The sequence below is a fragment of the Megascapheus bottae genome, chromosome 26, assembly GCF_031878675.1.
Source record: "Megascapheus bottae isolate mThoBot1 chromosome 26, mThoBot2.hap1, whole genome shotgun sequence".
Lineage (NCBI taxonomy): Eukaryota > Metazoa > Chordata > Mammalia > Rodentia > Geomyidae > Megascapheus > Megascapheus bottae.
The window spans coordinates 22,653,862-22,673,155 of NC_143534.1; the positions used below are offsets into that span (position 1 = coordinate 22,653,862).

The window sequence follows — 19,294 nt, forward strand, 5'->3', positions numbered from 1 at the left end:
AGATATCACCAGTACATTCAGTCTTGCTGCCCCATGCTTCCACCTCAGTCTCTCACTCAGGGACTAATACTATGATACCCAGACATCAAGTACTGCTTTAGCTGGTTACAGGAACCAAACAAGATCAAGCAGAACTGGGAACACAAAGCCACTTCTGACATGAAAGCAACAGAAAATAAATAAGCAAACATAGTCTCAAGAAGTAAATAAGACATTCCTATCAATTGCAGCAAGAAGAGAAAAGGATTTTATCTGCCAGGCTTTCTTGCTAACAACATCATATACAATATGCATCTCTTTGTGACATGTATTAATAGAAAAAAAAAAGAGTCTAGACACTGGATTGGGAAAGAAGCTGAAACAACCACAAAAAAGAGCAGCCTTGCCTTTATACCATTATACAATATATACCAAAACAAACATTTCCCTGTCTTTCTCTATGCAACAACACACTTCTTGCTACTTTGAAATAGACTTTCTTAATTTTATTTAAAGAGGAACCCATAGCTGGGCACCAGTGGCTCACACCTATAATCCTACCTACTCATGTGGCTGAGACCCGAGTATTGTGAGTCAAAGCCAGCCAGGACATGAAAGTCTGTGAGACTCTTCTCTCCAATTAACCATTAGAAAACTGGAAGTGGAGTTATGGCTCAAGTGGTAGGGTGATAGCCTTGAGCTGAAGAGCTCAGGGACAGTGTCCAGGCCCAAAGTTCCAGCCCCATAACCAACCAAAAAAAAGGAGGAGGAGGAAGAGGAGGAGGAGGAGGAGGAGGAGGAGAAGGAGGAGGAGGAGGAGGAGGAGGAGGAGGAGGAGGAAGAAGAAGAAGAAGAAGAAGAAGAAGAAGAAGAAGAAGAAGAAGAAGAAGAAGAAAGAAGAACAAGAACAAGAAGAAGAAGAAGGAGAAGGAGAAGGAGAAGAAAAAGAAGCAGCAGCAGCAACAGCAGCAGCAGCAGCAGCCGCCACCATATAAACAGCTATTCTGTCGTTACAAATTTGTCAGATGTAAGCAACTGTTCCTACATGTGGCAGACAATAAAATTGAGCAAACCCAAGACATTCCCATTCAAAGGCAGCATCATCTCAGGGTCAAGTAAAATTTCTAATCATAAAGGACAAAAAGTATCCAGAGCAACAGGGGAAGCTGTGGGGCTGAAAGAGGAAACCCATTCCTCCACAGAGAGCCCTGGGCACAAGGGGCTGTCTGGTTGCACATGGTCTGGGTGTAATCTCAAATGCCACTCTTGAAGAAGCCCAACATTCATCCTTTCTCATGTGCGATGTGTCAAACTCATGGAGATCACACTAGACTCCTCCAGAGCAGCAGCAGACGCTGCCCAGGGAGCACATGGTGCCGACAGGTTGATGGAAACACCAGCTTACACAGGGCAGAGGGTTTCCTTAAAAAGTGACTGGGCCCTATTAAGCATCACATGCCTTTTACATAGATGTAAAGAGGGCTATTTTTTAATAAGTAGCCCCAATTTATTTATTTGTTTGTTTATTTATTTATTTTGCCAGTCCTGGGCTTGAGCTCAGGGCCTGAGCACTGTCCTTGGACTTTCTCAAGGCTAGAGTCCTACCACTTGAACCTCAGCACCACTTCTGGCTTTTTTCTATGTATGTGGTACCGAGGAATTGAACCTGGGTCTTCATGCATGCTAGGCAAGCACTCTACCAATAGACCAAACTCCCAGCCCCAAGAGGGCTATTTTTTAATTAAAGTGCTTTTGGGTTGGGGCAGTGTATATCTCAGTGAAAGAGCATGTATCAAGCATGTATAAGGCCCTGATCTGACCCTTAACATTATCAAAAACTGAAATAAAAAGTGCATTAGACAGTTGTAAATTAATTAAGATCCAAATGTTTATTTTGCTTTAGGTAATTCAGAAATGCAGATGCCAGACACAAGAAGTACAATGATGCTTTGGAACCAAGTCAAGTATTTGGAAATGCAGAAATAAAGTGAAACAGGGATCTTGAGATGAATACATATGCATCCTCCTGCACTTTTAGTAGTGCTTCTGCTTGCCTTGAATATTCAGGTTGAAGCTGCAGTTATGCCTTCAGTATAGGATATATTTCTTTTATTCTATATCATGCAGCCTCAGTTTCCAGATGATATCAATAGAGAATAGGAACTGGGGAGTTTTCTAAGGCATACATGAAAGGAAGTCGTGAAGGTTGTTTCCAAATGCATTTTAAAACTATGAAATATGCGGTAGTCAGTGGAGAGCCATCACATACATCTAAAATGTTTCTGTCTTGCTTCACTAGGTGGAAGAAAGCAAACAGAAATGGGAAGACTGTAGCGTCATTTGGAGCATTATAACGTAAAGACCACAGATAGCCCGCTGCAGCCCAGTGAAGCCAGCATTCGCTTCCGTTTTATGTATGCGCTGAAACCTAATGCTACTTACGCTCTACTGGGGGAAAATACATCTTCATGTTTTATGGATGAAAGATATGAAAAGGCAAGTTTCAATATAATTTAACAACCTAAATCACTGCATGTGGATGGCTGGTTGCTTAATTAGGGAAATGTATAAAATAAAATATACTTAATTGTGATACCAAAGACCAGTGGAAAGGAAGATTTTTTATTTGTGGCATTTAAATACAGTCCTCTGGAACAAGCAGCGTAGTTCCCAGGCAGTGTGTCTGCTGCCTAACTGCTGTCGCCTGACAGCCTGTCTTATCTGCCAAATTGCTCATTAGGTTTGGCAATTTTCACCTGCCTCCGAGTTCTATTTCATCAGAGAATAAACATCAGTCTGCTTCCACCATTTCTGCAGTGGGCTTTCAACACCGCCTTGATGGCACAGGACCCCACTCCTGCAACAACTATCCCCCCACCCCACCCCCGCTCTCTCTCTCCACAGTATTATTTTTACATGTCAGTTCCATACCCAACTGTGGAATCAAGTCTAGCTTAATAAAACAGATGAAAAAGAAAATATTCAAAGTGTGCTATATTAGAATGCTAACTAAGTGAGTTGACCAAAACTTTTTTACCTAGATGAAAAAAAGAAAGATGTCAACTTATCCTAAGATTGCTTTAATGCTTATCCAAGAGAGTATTTAAAGTGGGGCACAGGTGATAATACAGTGTTCCTCTTCAAATTTCCTATTGGATCTGACCCTTCCAATCTTTGCTATAGGTCTGAAAGAGGACCATTCCTCTTCGTAAATAAACAGCATCAGGAACAAGGGCCACCAGAACAAACAGGAGGCTGGGATGGTCTCTCAGTTCCCACCTCCAACTGACTCTGCTGACCCCGACACTCAGAGGGCAATCAGTACCAAAAAGAGATATTTCATGGGTTTAAAAAAAGCACCAAAGATATAAAACAAAATGCCTGAAACTCCATGAAACAACTCCTGATGGAATACTGTTTTTCATTTGCACAAGTAAAATATTCACAACCAACCCTGCAATTAGCTAGAAAATTACAATAATTACAGCAATTTTGTATCCCATCTCCAATCCAATTAATAGATATATGACCTTGTCAACATGTAATAATCAGATAGCATCTACAACAAAACTGAATACGTTTTATGTGCTGAATAGAACTTTGCACAGTCAGAAGGTAATTATTTGAAATACTGAGAATACTATTTGTGTGCCATGCTCTACTTCACAACTTAAAAAGAAATACAATGGGAATATTATTTTTATTTTCAATATATATTTAAATCAGATTCAAAAATGGTATTTTAACCAGTTAATAGTGAGAGAACAGATTTGTAAGACAAATAACTTGAGGCTTTCCAGATCTATTTATTTTTATTTTTTTATTTTTTATTTTCCTGTACTAGGGTTGGAATTTATGGCCCAGAAACTGTCCCTTACCTTATTTCGCTCAAAATTGGTGAACTACCACTTCAAGCTCTTCTTCGATTTGTGTGTGTGTGTGTGTGTTTAACTGAAGATAAGAATATAACAGACTTTCCTGCCCAAGCGGGCTTCAAACATCAGCCTCAGATCTTAGCCTCCTGATTATAGGCATGAAACCTTCTACATCTTTGATGAAATCATTGATACTGATCTCTATATTCTTAGATAAGAAACGAAAATTTAAAGAGTTCAAAAAGGGGAAAGGGATGTTAACTTGAAATCAGATTTCCCAGAAAAATGATTGATATTTAAGCTTTTGAATTTAAAAAGTTAAACCTGGTGCAGGTGGTTCACTCTTGTAATCCTAGCTACCCAGGAGGCTGAGATCTGAGGCTCATTGTTCAAAGCCAGGCTGGGCAGGCCTGTCAGTGAGACTCGCCTCCAATTAACCAATAGACCATGGGGTAGAACGCTAGCTTTGAGCTGAAGAGCTCAGGGACAACACCTGGGCCCAGAGTTCAAGCTCAACAACAACAACAGGAAGTTATGGGCAGGAAGAGTGCTTATCTAGTACGCATGAAGACCTGGATTCAATTCCTCAGTACCACATACACTGAAAAGGTGAGTTCTAGCCCTAGAACAAGGGGCGGTGCGGGGCGGGGAGGGGGGGGGAGAGATAGTTAATAAGACTTTACAAATTAAATACTGTTTCAGAAAATTTTCTAAGTAATAGATAAAAATCAACATAACTTTCAAAAAGTTAAAAATGTTGAAGGACGTAAAAAGATACTTAAAACACAACGTAATAAGTTTGTAAAAGAAAATTACTACAATTTGGGGGATTATTTTTGTGGGGAATTTTCAGGGAATGTTCTGGGGTTTTTTTGGGGGGGGGGTTGTTTTGTTTTTTGCCAGTCCGGGGGCTCAGACTCTGGAACTGGCCTCTGTCCCTGAGGTTCTTTTCCTTAAGGTTGGCACTTTATTAACTTGAGCCCTAGTACTATTTCTAGCTTTTTTAAAAGCAGTTTGTTGGAGATGAGTGTCTCATAGAATTCCTTGTTTGGTCTGGCTTCAAACAATGACCCTCAGATTTCAACTGCCTGAGCAGCTACAGACCTGAGCATTGCTGACTGGTTACAGCAATGCTTTTTTATCCAAAATTTCCTGTATCAGGAGTGTATCAGACATTTTCAAAGAAATTTGAATCTTTATTTGATCTTGTAGAGCATTTAAAAATCAAAATTCAGAGATGAAAAGGAATCCTACCATGATTCTAAAGTTTGACCGCTATATAACTCCTGGTACATTATTAAAAATTTTTTTTTAAAAAGGTCACAGTTTAAAAAAGAAATAATTAGGGTTTAATCACAGGTGTTTTTATATAATTTGCATCTTTCCAAAAGAAAGCTCCTGTTGGCCTAAAATAAAGTAAGCAAGAGACAATCCTATTTCTTCCTACTCATTTCTCTATATCAATAGTCCCAGAATCAGCCTGGTTGTGGTAAACAAGAATGAAGTGACAATAATGTCCTAATTCCTTTTAAAATCAGAAGTAAGCTTGAGGAGGAAAGTCCTTAAGACTCTTATCTTAATTAACCAGCAAAAAGCCAGAAGTGGTGCTAATGCTTTGAACAAAAGAGCTAAGGAACAGCACACAGGCCCTGAGTTCAAGCCCCAGTACCAGCATGCCTGCATGCATGCATGCATACACATACATACACACACACACACACACACACAAACACATACACACAAACACGCATGCATGTACATGTAACACACACATACACACATGAACGCACATACATACAAATTAGAAGACAAAAATATATTTGAAAATCAAATATATGTTCTCCTTTTTTATTATATCTAAAGAATGTGATAGTCCAAAAATATTAAAATTTTCGTAAATATATAAAATCTTTTCGATTATATCAAATATAATATTATTATTATTATTATTATGGCAGGAGACACTCATAAAGCCAAGGTACCTAGAGCCAATGGCTCCTTTCCTATACAATGAAATTTGAAAAAAGTAATTAACATTTATAAAATCTCAATTAATATAATTTACAAATACAGATAAAAATCGCCAGAATGATAAGCACATTTTTGCAACCATGGCCTTGAAGTGGAGAAAGTAACTGTGGAAACAATTTCTAGACTCTAGCTCATATCTCTCAACAAAAAGCAGCGACATCAGAAATGAACTATCTACACATTGATAATATTCCAGTGAAGGATTCGTAGTTGTTTTTTAGGGTTTAGCTTGGAGGATGTTGGAAGAATTGGGTAATATATAGCTACAACAAAGCTACAACAACTCTCTAATTTTCATTGTGTTTATTATCCTTACGTAGTTGCACAAAGGGGTTTCACCTTATGTCAGATGAGTGCAATGCATGTTAATAGGTGTCATTCTTCCATCATTCTCCCTCATCACTTCTAACCCTATCCACCCCCCCACACACAATCTCATACACGCACATACATATATGTACATTCTGATTTGCATGCTCTTCATTTATTTCCACATTAAAAAGAAAAATTTAATGCATAATTGTGAACTGATGCTGTCTGTCAATTATATACTAATGGTGATCTTTAGTACATTTAAGTTTCATTTAAAAATTTAAGAAAAATTGAAATGAATGTTCTTTTTGCAGTAGACATAATAAGATATACCATAAAAGCTATTCAAGCCTAAAACTTGATTGGATCAAAAATCTGAATCTGGATAGAATGACAGGGAGGGTTAAGAAAATAATGTTTCAATATTTTAAACATATATATATATATATATACCATATGTGTGCATTTCCTTAACAAATTTTAACTCTAAGAAGGATGTTATGTACATATGAAAGTAGACATACTGAATCCACATATAACCCCCTCCCCACATCCCTAACTTGTTATTTTGAAGCTAATTCCAGATTCCATCATGTCAATCATAAACAGTTCAGAATGAGATAAGAGGTTGATTAAAATACAAATTCAACATTATTACACCTAAAGAAATAACAATGCTTTAATAGCAAATATCCAATTAGGAGTTCAATAACCACTCAGCCTTTTAAATAGTCAGTCTTTTAAAAATTATTTCATTAAGCTATATATTACAATTGGCTCTCTCTTTAAAGTCCACACTACTCTATAAGTTGCCTCTCTACTTTCTCCCTTGCCACTGATTTATTGAGGGACTAGGTCATTTGTCTCATGTGGTTTCCCATTCTTGACCCGGCTGATTACATCCCCATGGTGTTAACAAGTTTCTCACTGCTCTCTATTTCCTTCAAATTGACAGCGGGATCTAGATGTTTGAACAGATTCATGATTAATTTCTCGTCAAGACTACTTGGTAGGAGGCAGTATGTTCTTCTAACAGGAGTCATCGAAAGCGTCCTTAATTATTAATTATTATTATTGTTGTTGTTACCAGCAGTTGATCACTGTCTTAGTCCACTTTTTACTAAAACAATACAAATGCCACAACAATGTCTGAGCATGGACAATTCATAAAGAACAGAAACGTATTCCCTAGCAGTTTTGGAGGTCGACACATCAAAGATCAAGACGCCAGCATTTGAGATAGTCCTTCTTCCCGCATTTTTTAAACTTTTTTGTCCTCATATGAATGGTAGAAGAGTAATAAATAAAGACAGACTTTAGTCAAATCATTTTTAGATTAGCAAGAACCCATTCAGGATAGTGGAGCCTTTAAGACTTAATCACCTCCAATTATGCCCCACTTGCCAAATTTGGGATAAGTTTCCAGGACAAGTTTTGGGAAACACATTAAGAATACTGTAACGAACATAGGCACAGCCATTATTCACCAAGAGGTGCAAAACTCCAATATTCTAATTCCATCATTGCTACTTTCATCACTGAAACAATTATATAAACAGAAATTTGGGGCTATGGTCCTGGTTCAAGTGGTAAAGTACAAGCACCAGCTCCTGGGTTCAAAGCCTAGTACCAGGAATAAAAGCTGTGGGGAGGAATTTCCATCTTAGGTACTATTTAATTGCTTGGTGATATTTCTGTTTCTAGGACTCAAACACTCAGGCCCACACACATAGTTAGCTTTTTTTGCTCCACGCTGGCACTCTAGCATTTGAACCATACCTCCACTTCAGGCTTTTTGCTCGTTAACTGTCAATTTAAAAGAAGAAATCTCATGGACAGTCCTGTCCAAGACACCTTTGAATGATGGTCCTCAGATCTCAAATCTCAGCCTCCTGAGTTGCTAGGATTATAGCAAGCATGAGCCACTAGCACCTGGTTTTATTTCTGAAGTGAATAGGTCTCTTTATAATGTGAGCTGCTTTACATTTTAAAATTTGTCAATAAGGAAGAATAACTAAACACATTTTCTTGACAGTAAGGATGGTCTAACTTGCCTACAGCCTAGAACAGGATCTGGCCAGTACAAACCAACTTGTGCTTTCTGTTTGAACAAACATCACTAACATGGCTGGAAAAATCATCTTAGTAGGTAGAAGACATGTGTGATGGCTAATTTTGACAGCCAAAGAAATAAATAAGACATGCTGAAAATAACAAAACAACATACTTAAAATACAAACTTCTCATCTGAGCACTGATGGCTCATACCTGTAAGGTATCAGGAGGTATCAGGAAGTATCAGGATGCTGAGATCTGAGGATTTAATGGAAGCCAGCCCAAGCAGAAAAGTTTCTATGAGACTGTTAGCTCTAATTAATGACTCCAAATCCAGAAGCTGCGCTGTAACTCAAGTGGTAGACCAATAGCCTTGAGGACAAAGAGGCTCAGGGATAGCACCCACTCCCCTGAGTTCAAGGCCCACAACCACCATCACCACCACCAACAAAACCTTCTCTTTCTCAATTAAAACAAAACAACAACAAAGAACCACACAAGCTATAAGACACATTTTGAGTTGAAAATGCATCTAAATTTTAATACACAGGACCCGCCAAAAGTACATGCAGATGCTGTGTGTAAGAGGAAATCAAAACAAAGAAGTCGGTGGAAAGTATGCCATTCAAATACTTCTTAGCATAAGTACATGATGTACTGCTTTGCCAACGTTTTCTTTATGGTGGGGCTAAATTGTGTGGTTTAGAAAGCAAACTGCTTTATAAATACAAAACAAAACAATCCAAAAATATGATTGTTCAAATTAAAAGTACTATTTGATGAATATCTGCACACTTATTTAATTAAATATGCTTTAAATCATGTTTAGGTTATTTATATTTATATATATACATGCATGCATACACACATACATACATACACACACACACACACACACACACACACATATATACATATGCATGATACATACCTCCATCTTTTCAAACATACTGCCTGGACTAAATCCAACAAAAATTTTTCCAAATAGTATATTCTTATGCCAGGCATGGTGATGCACATTCACCAGCCCAGCACACAGGAGAATGAGACAGGAGGTTTGCACAGTTTTGGAGTTAGTGTGGTCTAACTGGCAAAACATGTTTCAAAATCCCAAAATATTAAAGCAAAAAAGCATATATTTGTGTTAATCTATGGGATTTGTTTGTTTGTTTATTGCCAGCCCTGGGGCTTGAACTCAGAGCCTGAGCATTGTCCATGGGCTTTCTCAAGGCTAGCACTCTGCCACTTGAACCACAGTACCACTTCTGGCTCTTTGTATATATGTGGTACTAAGGAATCAAATGTGGGTCTTTGTGCATACTAGGCAAGCAGTCTGCCATAAGGCCAAACTCCTAGGCCCTATGGGATTGATTTAAAGAATACTTGTTCATACATATGCACAAATAAACATAAACATGGCTGCGCACAGGAACAGAGGTCTGCATTTACAGCTAGTCAGGAGCTGAGTGGACTGGACTCCGGAGGGAGTCACCTGAGTCCACGCTTTAAACCAGCCTGGGCAACACTACAAGATGGAAGGGCAAAGAGCAAAGTGGGGAGGAAGAGAAAGAAAACCCAGAGAAGAAAAATAACTAAATAAAATTAATTTATAAATGTCATTTTTTTGGGGTGGGGTGGGAAGGTAGTTGTGGAACTTGAACTCAGGGTCTGGATGCTATCCCTGACCTCTTTTTCTCAAAGCTAGCTTTCTACCATTTGAACTATAGCTCTACTTCTGGTTTTCTGGTGTGTTAACTGGAAATAAGTGTCTCACAAACTTCCCAGCCCAGGTTGGCTTGAACCATGATCCTCAGATCTCCGCCTCCTCCTGAGTAATGAGGATTATAGGTATGCATCACCAGTGCCCAGCTTATCAATTTCTTGATATGCAGTTTCTTTCACCTAACAAATAGCTCAACTATAGAATAATAAACATGAAATAGTAGTTCTCTAAAAATATCATCCATCTTAAGTAAATTTCCAGAAATGACCATGAATTTTGTCAAATAAATATCTAAAACCATAGTGCCTCGTGTCCTCAGTCCTACAGAGACCTCCTCTTTTCCTAACATTTCTTTCCTTGATATCCTCAATAGCAGCTCTTACTTTCGAGATCTACACATAAAGTTCAAGTAATATATGCAACAGTTGTAATCGAGTTGATTGTCAATCAGTGATGCCATATTTTATTTCAGTAAGAAGCCTTCTGATTATTTCTATCTGTTCTAACTTTCAGATTAAATAGGAAAAAATTTAGGTAATTTAATTTCAACTATTGATATTTTATTTCAGTAAGAAGCCTTCTGATTATTTCTATCTGTTCTAGCTTTCAGATTAAATTGAAAAAAAAATCCAGTTAATTTAACTTCAACTATTATCCTTATTTATCATTAGTGAGCAATCAAAAGTCTACCATCTAAAGTAAAATAAGCCCAATCTATTAACATGAACAGAACTGTCTACCTCTCTTGCTAAAGGCACTAGCCCAGGTTCTAAACTTAATCAAAATCTGATGAAAACAGATAATGAATTCCATTCGCAAGAGCATGGATGGATAACAAAAGTTGGCATCCCTGTAAATTAAGATAAAATGTGCAGAGAACAAAGAGCTCTCTCACTTACTTGCACGAAGAACAGAAGGTGTGACCTCAATTTCACTTGTTGCTTGATAAGGCTGAAAGGCAGAAGCGTTGTTGGTGCCAAGCTCACTACCAAATATCTCAGGACTCTGGGTCCCTGTAGAGCTGGCACTGGTGCCGTCACCTCCATGGTGGGGATCTTGCTCATCAAACACCGCTACCAGCTAGAAATGAGAGGCAAACAAGCACTGAGAAATACAATCACCCACAATCACTACCAAAACATTTTGCCATTTTGACATAAATCCATGTTGGAAAAATGAGAAAGAAACACGTGAAAAAAATCAGCATTTCCTTGAAACTGGATGTTTCCTTACACACATCTAAGTTTCATACATTTCATACTCAAAATTCTAAGGGTGAAAAATAGCAACACAGATCACTAAGGCTGAGATGTGTTTAAATCTTTTTGATATGAGGTATGCTATGAAGTGGAAAAGGAAAAAAACAAAAGAGTTCATGTGTACATCATGCCTAAATATTCAGATGACACTGTATGTACGACGCATATATAAGATATAATATTCACGTTGGAAAGGTGAATGGTAAGTACATGTATCTGCTCATTTCTGCATAAAAAAATAGAAAATAAAAAAATGAAATGGGTTACTTACAAAAAAAGAGGCAAATGTCGCTTTTCTATGTAGCTCTGAATCTAATTCATAATGATGACTCAATTATCTGAAATAGTACTAAATGGTTGAAACCAATTAATGCCCTAAAACGTAACTAATTAAACAAAATCAATCAACAAGGTGACATAGAATTTATGGGGTAATGCAAAATGGAACCTGAGGAAACCTGCCTTTATTTAACATGACCTCACTAATCAGGGCAGAAAAGGAATAGTTTAGCTTTGGGAAACTGTATTTTCACAGTTTAATGTAAAGCTGAAGACAAGAACTGTCACACAAATACTATATTCTAGTTAGCAATTTGCTTCTTTCAGGCGTATGGTTTAGCAATTCTCACTCTACTACACATATACAAACATACATACCATGAACGAATAAAAAGTGAAAATATTTTGGATAATGAAAGCCAATCTTCTCGCTGTTGAAAACAGAAGTTACAAATAAGGAAATACTGGGATAAACTCTGCAGTGTTAGACTAGAATCAGGGCATCGGTTCAAACCCATGGTTTTTATGAGTAGTTATAGTCATGTGTCACTCAACAACAGGTTATGGTCTAGAAATGTGCCAGGTGATTTCATCACATGGACCATCCTGAAATGCACGTACACAGAACTAGATGTTTGGGTCAATGGCTACAAGAAATCCCAATGCAATCAAGGAAAACTATAAACACCCAAATGTATGAGGCTACTGCTGGTCTAACAAGGTACGTTGTTTTCTTCAGTTAATTATGTACAAAAAGTAATACAGTCTAAAACAAATGGTAAGTAGTATAATAAATATATAAACCAGTAAAACAGTCATCCATTATCATTATCAAGTACTGTGTACTATATATATTGTAATGGATATACTTTTATGGACTGGCCACACTGTAGGTTTATTATTGCCACAACTGCCACAAATGAGGACAATATGTTATGCCATGCTATTAACAGACAATAGAAAATTTCTAGCTCCTTTATGTTCCAATTAGAATATATATATACATATATACACACATATAAAACGTTCCAATGTGGAGAATGGTTAGGTAGATAAAATTCTCCAATAAAGGAATGAGGGAGATTTGGATAGGCAGTTGATTTTAGGATTGGGGCAGGGAGAACACAGGACAAGCTGGGTGCCTCGAATGAGAAAACATTCGAAAGCAGTGAAGGTGCATGCAAGGGGAAACAGGTACAAGCAGAAGGAGCTCTCATTAGCCAAAATTATAACCAAGAAAATAACGGCATCCTTGGATCATACTCAAAGAATAAAATATTCTCCTACGTCCACAAGGACCTAAAAAAATGTTGAAATAAATTGTAGACCGTAGAGAGCTGACCTCAACTATGACATCCCAAATAACAAGATAGAAGGAATGACAAAAATAGAAGTCATCATTAGGCAACTTCTGTAATAATGCCTGCAGACAAGATCTACCAGTGGATGTGAAAGTTAATGGAAGAAACTATGAAAATGAAAACAAACAAAAAACTAGGATATCTTCATGCCTCAAAAGTAAAAGGTAAGTTTTACTAAAAGAAACTGCAAACAGAACTTTACCAGGGTTACCATTAGCAGAGGTAAGAGAAGTCAGTGTCATGTGGCATCTGATAAGGTAAACAACTCAACTTCTAATTAGTGTTCCTGCCAAAACTGTGTAACTTCAATTTAACCAGACAAACCTAAATTGAAGGATATTCCATGGAATACATGATACTCATTCTGGGTACAAAGGTCATGAAAGTATAAGAAAAGATGAGAAAATAATATCAAGTGGAGGCTAAGGAAAAATGAGAACTACATGCAATGTGAGCTCTCCCTAGATCCACGCCAGAAAAGGGAGTGGGGGAGAGAAAAGGGGAAGAGGCAGACAGGCAGAGAGAGAAATAAAGGGCAAACTGCGTGCTAAGAACTCACACAATCCTAGAGATGGAAATGAGAGGACAGAGGTTCGAAGCTAGCCTGAGCATAAAAGTTCAGAGGTTCCTCCTCTAGTGAGGCAGGGTTGTGGCACCTGCCATATCAGGGTATACAGAAGGCTTACATTGGGAAGATAACGGCACCAGGCCAGCTTAGGCAGAAAAGTATGAGAGACTATCTCCATGGAATGGAAGCTGAATATAGTAACATGTGTATATAATCCAAGGGAAACAGGATGTCCAGAAGGAGGTGCATCAGTGCTCAGGTGGGAAGTAAACCCTTACCTAGAGATAACCAGTTAGCTGGGTGCCAGAGGCACAAGGCTGTACTTCCAAAGTTCTCAGGAGGCTGAGATCTGAAGATCATGATTTGAAGACAACCCAGACATGAAAATCTGCTAGACTCTTATCTCCAATTAGCCACCAAAAAAGAGCTGCAAGTGGAGCTGTGGCTCAAGTGATACAGCACTAGCCTTGGGCAAAAAAGCTAAGGGTCAGTGCCCAGAACCTGAGTTCAAGGCCCAAAACAGGTACTAAAAACTAAAACTAAAAATTTTAAAAACAATGAAAAATAAGTCTTCAGTCTGATTCACCAGTGTGGCACCATCCTGGTAATCACAAAGCCCCTGCATTTAAACCTTTACTACGGCCAAAAAAAAAGGGAGGGGGGTGGACAAAGATTAGTACCAACTCCATATTAGTTTCTTATTTCTTATGTGATGATTGATGCTCACGTTACGGATAAATGAAGGGCATGTGGAAACACTTCATAATTATTATTCTAATTTTTCTGAAATGGAAAATTATTTCAAGTTAAAGCTTTGAAATATCAGGTGCAGTGTTACAAAATAATGCCAAAATAAAAATTCATTCTATCTCTTATAGCTCAAATTACAAATAGTCATTTCTAACATTTTAAAAGAAGTTATCTCTCATCTCCTTTGCTGTCCCTTGGGTATCTCATATTGTTACAGTACCTCACTTTGTTATCTGATATATTGAATTTATTTGTATTTGATTATTTGAAATTTGATAGGGAAGGGGGAAAACCAAGACGGGGGGGGGGAGAGGTGGGGGGGGAGGGTAAAGGGTACCAAGACATGTGAAAGGGTATCAATGTATGTGAATTAATGTACCTTCTATATGGCAAATATCATGTAACCCTTTTATTAATTACAATAAAAAATATAAAAAATAAATGCTTTAAAAGGTGTAAAAAAAAAAAAAAAAGAAAGTCCAAGGACAGTGCTCATGCCCTGAGCTCAAGCCCAGGACTGGCAAAAAAAAAAAATAAATTAAATAAATAAAATAAAATTTCATTATTATATCTTAAAAAAAAAAAAAGAAGCCACTCATCTTGGCCATTTACCTACAATACAGTGTCTAGCCACTAAGTTCAGTTTTCCACGGAAAGATAAAACACAGCTAAGGCTGAAATGAGCTACTACTTCTTTCTCCAATCCAAGCTTTTTCATTATACACAGTTCTACCAGTTAAATAGAAAGTTTACAGGAAGTTTGCAGAAATATGAGCAGTATTTAGAAGTACAATCATGATTTTATAGTTTTGTCTCTTTGAACAAATACAATTTTCCACAGGCATTTACACATTGTTAATCAATTCGTGAAACAAAGAAAACCATTATAATGTCATGGAGACATGTAGACAAACAGGAAGCTCAGAACCCTGCTGTGGTGTAATATATAATTAGCTGATTAAATAATCCTGTGGGAGGTTAAGTGGTAAGAAGAAAGGAAAGCAGGATGAATACTTGGGCCACTGACCTTATAATAATCAACCTCAGTGGGAAAAGAATCTTTAAGAGTTACAAAAATTGGGAAGGTGTTGGTAGATGTATACCTTAACTTTACATATATCAATTATACAACACAAATTGGCAAGTATCTTCCTATACTGAAGCCCAGACATTCAGAAACAGATCGGCAGCCTCCCTCTGAAAAGGGTCAAATGGAAAGGGAACTCTGGATCATATCACCTCTATCAGGCTATTTTACTCTGCCATGATAGCATGAACACAGCCATAAATAACACATAAAGGAATGTGACAGCGTGTAAATAAAACTTTATTTACAAAAGCAAGAAGCAGAGTCAGTTTGATGATCTTCCATAGAGATTGCCTATCTTTCTAGAAAGGTTCAAATTTAAATTTAAAATTTCTAAATTTTATAAAACTGAAAGTTTTATACAAAGAAATGAACATAAAAATAAGGACATTTTTGTAATCCCAGTAAATTAACAATACTCATTTCTACCATGAGAACCAAGTCTTTTCTGCAAACTGAAAATAGAGATGGAAAATTGTAAAGAATAAGTCTTTAAATGCCACACATCATGAAAGACTTATACGTGTGTATTAGTTTCAATAATTATCTCCAGCATTTTTAGAAAACACAAGGATTGTAAAATCTGGACTGTATCATGAACAAATGCTGTTTGGATTTCAGTGGTAGAATCACAGTTGGTGATCTGAAATATGCCAATGACATACAATTTTTTACAGCTTTCTTTTAAACCCAAATTTAAGTGCCAGGTGCAGACATGGAGTAATTTTGTGTTAAATTGGGAGTGATATGTAATTTTAGAAAATCTACGCCACAAGAATACATATAGTAACACTGCAAGAGAAAATGAGATCTTCATAAAAACATCACTTACTTTTAAAAAAAATTATCGTGCCCTTCAAAAAGTATCTTCTAAATGTCTAAAACACACTCAAATCCATATTTTAACACATGGAATCCTCACTGCCATCCATGAAGTATTTCACTTGTTTCTGTTATTTTTCTATTAGTTGGACAAGGGAGTTCATTATAGTATTTCCACACATTCACATGATGCATCCACCTCATTTCTCACCCCAGTCCTGCCTTTTCAAAACAATTCAAATAGGTTTACTAATTCTATTTTCATACATTCAAGCAAATGAAGAAGTAGACCACATTGAAGTATTTCCCCTTTTTTTCAGTAGTTATTAATCTCTCTCCTCTGTTCCATTTATCAAAGATTCCATAAGGAGAAATTAAAAAAAAAAAGATAAGCTAGCAAGCTAGAATCAGAAAACACCCACAATAGCCCAAATATAAATAAATTCTATACACTGGCACATGTCTCCCACCTACTTCAGAACTAGTCATTTTAGCCCTCAGAAACATCAGAATCACCAGAAAACTGACTGTACAAATGTCACACATAAATGTGTGGTCCTTTTAATGGGTAAAATTACAAGCTAAAAGCCCATAAAGCCCATAACTGCCTAGAACAAAGTGGTTAAAAGCACAGATTTTTGGAAGCAAAGAGCTGCATTTAAAACCAGCTCTGACCTTCTTTTTTGATGGTGGTTGGTAAATTTACTGGTCTATCATCTCCATGCTTTTCCTCATGTGGAAAATGAGGATAGCAGTTGCACTAGACAGAACCAAGCCCTGAAACCAGTGAAAGTTATTTTCTGTAGCAAAAGAAGCTTTATAAATGGGATTCAGGTTAAAGATCTCAAAATGGAAAAATGACACAGGATTGTGTGGTGAGCCCCATCTAATGACATCAGTCTGGCATAATGGAAAACCTTCTCTGGCTGTGGCATAGAATGATATGATGAGGGACAGAGAGATGTCGCATTGCTGGGCTTCCAGATGAAGAAAAAGAGTCAATAGTCAAGAGTGCAACATGAGAAGGCAAGGAAAGACTTTCTCCTCTTGACTTTTAGGAAAAGGAGACTCTGCTAACTTTGTGATTTCTCCCACACTAAGGAGAACTTTGAACCTTCCACCAGCTAATGCTGTGAAGTAATAAACTTGCATAGTTAGGCCACTACTCTGCTGTAGTTTTCTTCTCTTCATAATAGGAAAGAGGAAATTCATAGTAGTAATATTTACCTGTGAGTAAAATAAGAGACAGTATTTCAACAAGCATACTTTTACTGTTATTAAATTACATCATCATTGTTGATAAATATATCTTGGTTTCAAGAGTAGTAAAGATTACAAAAATGTTCAATTGTTGTCTTTGACTTTACATACTGTTTTTAAAAATGTAAGCAAGGGAAGGAAAAACCTGCTAGAAAGTAGTATGTTCGACAGAATACTATGGAATGAAGCCTTTTATAGTTATCTACTTTTTTGCTCATTGTCTCACCATTTTAATGAGAAGACTAAGAAGAAAAAAAGGCTAAGGATCAAAGAAATTAGGCTGGCCAGACAGAAAGTAAGTACAGAATGAGCCTGGGATTGGACACTGAGTCTTCAAACATCCTGTATTCTTCCAATCTTCCTGTCTCAAACTATGATCAGCTCCTAACTATATCTACAAACCTTCAACAAAGATTCTGTTCATCCTTAAATACCCAAAGGTAAGATAACCATGTCAAATCAATGCTATCTCTATTTCACTGTTCAAATTTTTCCAGTAGGACTGAACACATTCAACAACTGTAAACAATTCTTATGCTGATGATGTCATAACTCAGTCATAATCAAAAAGTTTACCAAGAACCTTCAGGTGTCCTGAATATTAGACAGATGACTGGAGTAGGAAGTTATCTTGAAGCTCACAAGTTCTGAGCTTGTGAAGCTCTGGGGTTCACAAGCCACGCACACTCAGCAGCCATCTTGCTCCTACATCCCTTGAGCAAATAAATTTTTTCTGTGAATGTCATTTTCTCTATAGGCAGGAATGAACATTTCCAGAGGACGCTATGATAGGGCACACTCATGTTCAATATAAACATCCAAAGTCAACGGACTATGCTGCTGACGTAACTTTCTATGTTCTGCCCTGAGGACAGACCAATATCATATGGAACAATGATAAAAATAAAAATTGGAGTCCAAAATTCCCCTAAAGACCTCTCTACATCTAAGGAACATTTGTGATCTCTGCCTTGTGTAAGGCAGAGCATACTGTTTAGATTGGCCTACAGCATCACAACCAAGTCTATAAGAAACACAAATAGAAAGTACACCTCTGAGCAAGGGCCATGAGATTTTTCTGGACATACCTGCCCATACAATGTTTCTGCAGAGCCAGACACAATGGCTCACACTTAGAATCCTTGCTACTCAGGAGGCTGAGATCTGAGGATTATGATTTGAGACCAGCCTTGCTAGATCAATCTAATAAACTCTTATCTCCAATTAAGCAGCAAAAATCTCTAAATAGAGGTGTGGCTCAAGTCAAGTGATAGATCACTTAGCCATCAGCAAAAATGCAGAGAACCTGAAAGCCCTGGGTTCAAATCCCAGTACTAGCACCAAAAAATAAATATAATAGAAAACTAACAAATAAATGGGTTAAAATGAGTAGTTTCTAAAAAATAATTTTAAAAATCAAGTATTAATTTGAGATAAGGCTGTTTGGTATCATACAATTCTAAACTGACCAATATTCCAAAAGTTGTTTCTTTTTCTTTCCAGAGTTTAGTTTGTGAGTTTTTATAATTAGGATCATACTACCAGTATCTTGAAATTTTTCTGTCCTTTTAGTCAAGGATTTATTCCTTTTAAAATGAGAAACTAGGTCAAATATTTAGGCTGCCCCATCTCTCACCCCAGAGCCTGAGACTTGAACTCTGGGCCTGGGTACTGTACCTAAGGTCCTTTTGATTAAGGCTAGCAGCACTCTACCACTTGAGCCACAACGCTACTTCTAGCATTTTCTGTTATTTAATCAGAGATAATAGTCACATAGACTTTCCTGCTAGGGTTGGCTTCAAATTGCAATCCTCAGATCTCAGCCTCCTAAGTAGTTAAGATTACAGGCCTGAGCCACTAGTGTCCAGCTAGGCTTTCTTTTACCCATTCCTTTAATTCAGTTCACAACTATCTCCCATAAAACACTCCTGAC

General features: G+C 37.2%; 1 protein-coding gene across 11 annotated transcripts in view; it reads right to left on the minus strand.

Annotated features, from left to right (window-relative positions):
• Positions 1-19,294, minus strand: part of Pard3 (par-3 family cell polarity regulator) — a 575,898-nt gene that overhangs the window by 357,727 nt on the left and 198,877 nt on the right. For all 11 annotated transcript variants that reach the window (XM_090319128.1, XM_090319127.1, XM_090319126.1 and 8 more), the window contains exon 3: positions 10,875-11,055. In XM_090319128.1, the coding sequence (XP_090175254.1) occupies positions 10,875-11,055 (181 nt within the window). The remainder of the gene's footprint in view (positions 1-10,874; positions 11,056-19,294) is intronic.